This window comes from Vicia villosa, unplaced genomic scaffold (genome assembly GCF_029867415.1).
Source record: "Vicia villosa cultivar HV-30 ecotype Madison, WI unplaced genomic scaffold, Vvil1.0 ctg.002061F_1_1, whole genome shotgun sequence".
Taxonomy (NCBI): domain Eukaryota; kingdom Viridiplantae; phylum Streptophyta; class Magnoliopsida; order Fabales; family Fabaceae; genus Vicia; species Vicia villosa.
In genome coordinates this window covers 162,004-167,074 of record NW_026705825.1, presented here as the reverse complement: position 1 = coordinate 167,074, position 5,071 = coordinate 162,004, and the positions used below count along the sequence as shown (strand labels likewise).

The 5,071-nt window shown below is 37.9% G+C and overlaps 1 protein-coding gene across 1 annotated transcript; it reads left to right on the top strand.

Annotated features, from left to right (window-relative positions):
* The first annotated feature begins 3,810 nt into the window (after positions 1-3,810).
* On the top strand, positions 3,811-4,581 carry LOC131637657 (uncharacterized). The gene is made up of 2 exons (XM_058908263.1): positions 3,811-3,999; positions 4,306-4,581. Exons 1-2 carry the CDS (start codon positions 3,811-3,813, stop codon positions 4,579-4,581), a joined length of 465 nt encoding a protein of 154 aa, XP_058764246.1.
* Positions 4,582-5,071: the final 490 nt, after the last annotated feature.

Below are 5,071 nucleotides of genomic sequence, written 5' to 3'. Positions count from 1 at the left end.
AAATGAATATGTTGTTTGGCTCCAAGATGTTCTTGAAGTGATCAAAAATAGGGTGAATCCCCTTGTCGAAGGTGCAGAAGATGCACAATGAGCAACACATAAGGAGGAGAATAAGAAAGACTTAAAATTTCTGTTATTGATCCATCGTCGAAGCAAGCATGGGAAATCTTAGAAAAGGCATATGCTGAAGCTGATAAAATAAAGGTGGTGAGGTTAAAAAATCACAAACATCAGCTTGAATTTATTCAAATGGAGGAAAAGGAGACAATAGACAATTACGTGAAGTGAATTACTCAATTGGTGAACCAAATCAAGGCGTGTGTAGAAACTATTTCCGAGCAGAATGTTGTGTCGAAGATCTTCCGTTCTTTAATTGACGCCAAGATTTAAAACATTGTGGTGGCGATAGAAGAATCGAAGGCTTGTGACATTGAGAAAAGAGGAGCTTTAAAGCTCTCATGAGGCTCATTAGCAAAGGATGGGGAAGAGAAATAACGACAAGGCAAAGGCAAAAATCGCTTTGCAAGCTCAATTCAATAAGAAGAACAAGAAGTCGAAAGGTAAATGGACCATGAAGAGTAAAGGGAATTTTCAGACTTGTCAAAAGGGTGAGAGCAGATGTAAAAAAAATGGTGGTCAAGGAAACTTTAGAGGCAAAATAGGAAACTATGACAAGAGCAAGGCACAATGTTACAATTGTCAAAAGTTTGGTGATTTTGCAAGAAGTTGCAACACGGACAAGAGGGAATCTCAAGGAGATGAAGCCAAGATTTCCAGAAAAAAGGTTGATGAAGAGAATATACTCTTGGTCATGATCACGGAAGATGAATGCAGGAGTAGCAGGCTGCGTGGCTGCAGCAGCAGTTTTAGGAACGTTGCAGAAACATATGCAAAAGAAAACGTTATGGTGACTGTGAGAGAAGGAGGCCAGTGCAAAAAATAATGATACTTGGATTATTTTTGTTCTACACATATTACGAGGAGGAAGGATTGGTTTGTCAAAATCAATCAAGCCACGAAGAACAAAGTGAAATTTACGTATGACACCACTTTAGCGGCCGATGGGATAAGTGATGTTTTGATCATGAAGAGGGATGGTGGACATTCCTTGATCAAATATGTATTTTACATTCCAGGAATTAAATGTAACCTTCTAAGTATTGGAAATTTCTTGAGAAGGGTTACAAGATTCACATGGAAGACAAGATGTTGCGTGTTATAGATGTAAATGGGGTTTTGGTCCTCAAAGATCCTATGGCTAACAATAGAACTTTCAAGATTAAGTTGATGGTTATGGAACATAGGTGTCTGGATACAATGGAAAGTCGATAAGTGTGGTTGTGGAACTACCGTCTTGGGCATCTCAATTTTTGAGATCTCAATGTTTTACAAAAGAACGGAATGTTACCATGTTGCCACCCATCAACATACCAGTTGAAATTTATGAATAATGTATGCAAGCGAAGCAAAACAAGGGTAAATTTAGCAAGGATGCAGGTTGTAGAATCAAGCATCACCTTGAGGTGGTTTATTATGATGTGTGGGTCGATGCAAGTTGATTTGTTTGGTGGAAATAAATACTTTGTCATATTTATCGATGATTATAGTAGAAAGCCATGAACATACCTAATCAAGAGAAAATATGTATTTGAAGTGTTTAAGAAATTCAAGTCCATGATTGAGCGACAAAGCGATCACAAGCTCAAAAATCTCAAAGCAGATGGTGGAGGCGAATATATCTCAAATGACTTTGAGAAGTTTTGTGATGAAGAGGGGATAGTACATGAGGTAGTACCACTCTATAAATCGCATTAAAATGGTGTTGTCGAAAGAAAAAATCGATCGATTATGAACATGGTAAGAAGCATGTTAAAAGGGAAGAACTTGTCAAAATAATTGTGGGGATAAGCGGTATCCATAACTTCCTATTTGTTGAATAGGTGTCCTACAAAGAAGCTTGAGAAGATAACCCCAAAAGAGGCATGGTCTGGATTCAAACCGAATCTGAACCATTTGAGAGTTTTTGGTTCTGTGACGTATCGATAGGTTCCGAGCCAACTTAGAAAGAAGTTGGATGACAAAGGGGACATGATGATACTTGTAGGGTATCACCCTACCAGAGGTTACAAGATGTTTGATGTTAAAAACAAGATGATTGTGATCATCTGAGACATTGTATTTGATAAATTGAAACAAGTAGAACAACCTGTAACCGGTTACAGACAATCAATAACCGGTTTCCAATAAGGTGTAAGCGGTTACATGTTTGAATTTCCAAATTTTATAGATCTAGAAAGGCCCGAAAGTCCGCATGTCGAAGCCCGAACTGATGAAAATGAAAGAAGACAAACTATGAAAAGAGGTTTGCCTCAAAGACTCCAAGATTGTGAGATATTCTACAACAAAAAAATCAAAGATGATAGAAATTTCGTCCATTTTACGCTTATGGCCGAATTCAAACCCGTTAAGATGGAAGAGGCCTTAAGTGATCCAAAGTGGATTTGTGCTATAAAGGAGGAGCTAGAATCGATTGAGAAAAATAATACTTGGGAGTTAGTTGGTCTTCCGGAAGGAAAGAAATCGATTGGTGTAAGATGAATCTATAAGGTGAAGGCAAATCCCAAAGGTGAAATAATAAAGCTTAAGGCTCGATTAGTTGTAAAGGTATTTTTGGAAAGAGAAGTTATAAATAGACTTTGATAAGGTATTTGCATTGTTTGCTAGAATTGAAACCATAAGTCTAGTTGTTGGTATTGTGAATAGCAACAATTGGATATATATCAAATGAAGAAGAAGTGTATCTAGAACAACCTTCTGGTTTTGCTGTGAAAAACCAAGATGGAAGGTTCTACAAGTTGAGAAAAACGCTATACGGATTGAAACAAGCTCCAAAAGCTTGGAACAAAAGGATAAATGTTTTCTTAATTGAGGTTGGCTTCAAAAAACGTGTGTTTGAACATGAAATTTATGTGATGACGAATTCAAATGAAGGGATGATAATTCTTTGTCTAAACGTAGACGATTTATTTGTTGAAAATGAATTACAAGTGTGAGTGGTATGAGGAAGTCCCACATCAGTTAAAAATATGGAGACTATATCATATATAAGTGGGAGAACTCACACACCTGTCACCTTAAGGTTTTGAGTAAGTATGTGGTGTGTCTCTCACAAAGGTGTGTTGTTCAAAAGAAAAGTTCCCAAAGTTAAAAAGATGATCCTCGTTTGACCTCCCGAATTGCGTTAACAAATGGTATTATGATCTTTTGGTTCAAGTGAAGGGACTGAATTGTATCAAAATTTCCATAGAAGGTGTCCCGTTGAAAAGTGTCAACGACGGTATACGTGTATGTGGATAAAAGATCTTCCACTTTAGGGGGAGAACTGTGGATAGACTCACACTTGAGGGGGAGTATTGAAAAAGTATTACAAGTGTGACTAGTGCAGGGAAGTCTACATTGGTTAAAAATATGGAGATTGGAGCATTTATAAGTGATAGAACTCACACACCTATCACCTTAAGGTTATAGGGGAGTATGTGGTGTGTCTCTCACAAAGGTATGTTTCTCAAAGGAAAGTCCCCAAAGTTAAAAAATACTCCTCGTTTAACCCCTTGAATTACGCCAACATTATTGATCACGGGAATCAACGAGAAGAGTATTTCTAAGTTCAAGAGTGATCTTATGAAATAATTCGAGATGAGCTACCTTGGTATCATGACATACTTCCTTGGAATAGAGTTCCACAAGTCCAAAAGGGGATAGCTTATGCATGAAAGGAGATATGCTCTTGAGATATTGAAGAAGTGTGAAATGGAGCATTGTAATGCTGTCATTGCACATGCTAAACCAAGGTTACAGCTGTCAAAGAATGAAGAGGAGCAAGACGTAGACCCAACTCAATATAGAAGGTTGATTAGATTATTACGTTACTTGTGCAATACGCGACCAAATTTGGCATTAAGTATCAGTATTGCGAGTAAATTCATAGAGAGACCGAAGGTGTTTCACTTGGCAGCAGTCAAGAGAATCCTCAGATACGTCAAAAGGGTCTATTAGTTACGAAATTCTCTTTCCTGCAGCGGATACAAGAAGAAAATGCAATTTACTTGATTTTATCGATTCCAATTTGTGTGAAAATAAAGATGATCGAATGTCTATGCTGGATACATCTTTATGTTCAGTGGAACACCAATCTCATGGTGTTCGACGAAGGATCCAGTAGTTGCACTCTCGTCTTGTGAGTCCGAGCATATTGTCGCTTTGTTATGTGTGTGCTAAGTCATGTGGCTAATGAATCTATTGAAGGAGATGTGCAGCAATGAGGGCGGGGCTGTTATGGTCTTGGTTGACAATATTTTTGCTATTAGTCTTGCTAAGAACTCAATTGCACATGGGAGGAGCAAACACATTGAAATGAGGTTTCACTACTTGAAGGAGCTTGTTAGTGAAGTAAAGTTAAGATTGAGATATTGTAGAAGTGAAGACCAAGTTGGTGATTTGCTGATTAAGGGAGTCACTAATGATGTGTTCAAAAGGTTGAAGATGAGCATGAGCATGAAAGACTTAGAGCACTTGAATTAAGGTGGTGTGTTAAGTGAAAACTAAGTAATTCAAGTGTTGTAACTGGTTAACACGGAGGTGTAATCAGTTACATCTTGTTGAAAAGCGCTTTTGGAAAGGGAAAAACACTTTTAGAGTTGACGTAACTGGTAACGCATTCGCGGTAATTGATTACACATAATGACATTTTTCTATTTTGTATCAACCGTAACGGGTTACATGCGCGTTTTTTTGTTGCTTTTGTATGCTTTTGAATTGTGTGTTTTGTGTCCCAATCACTTTGTAATATTTGTATAAATGTCTTTGAGACATTCTCATCAATTGTAGTGAAAAATATCATTCCACCATTAATTCTCTCTCTCTCTCTCTCTCTCTCTCTCTCTCTCTCTCTCTCTCTCTCTCTCTCTCTCTCTCTCTCTCTCTCTCTCTCTCTCTCTCTCTCTCTCTCTCTCTCTCTCTCTCTCTCTCTCTCTCTCTCTCTCTCTCTCTCTCTCTCTCTCTCTCTCTCTCT

Excerpts from the sequence above, each read along its gene's own strand:
- LOC131637657 (XM_058908263.1), top strand. The coding sequence starts at position 3,811 with ATGGAGCATTGTAATGCTGTCATTGCACATGCTAAACCAAGGTTACAG. Across the intron at positions 4,000-4,305 it reads AATTCATAGAGAGACCGAAG|GAGATGTGCAGCAATGAGGG; the intron begins GTGTTTCACTTG and ends AATCTATTGAAG.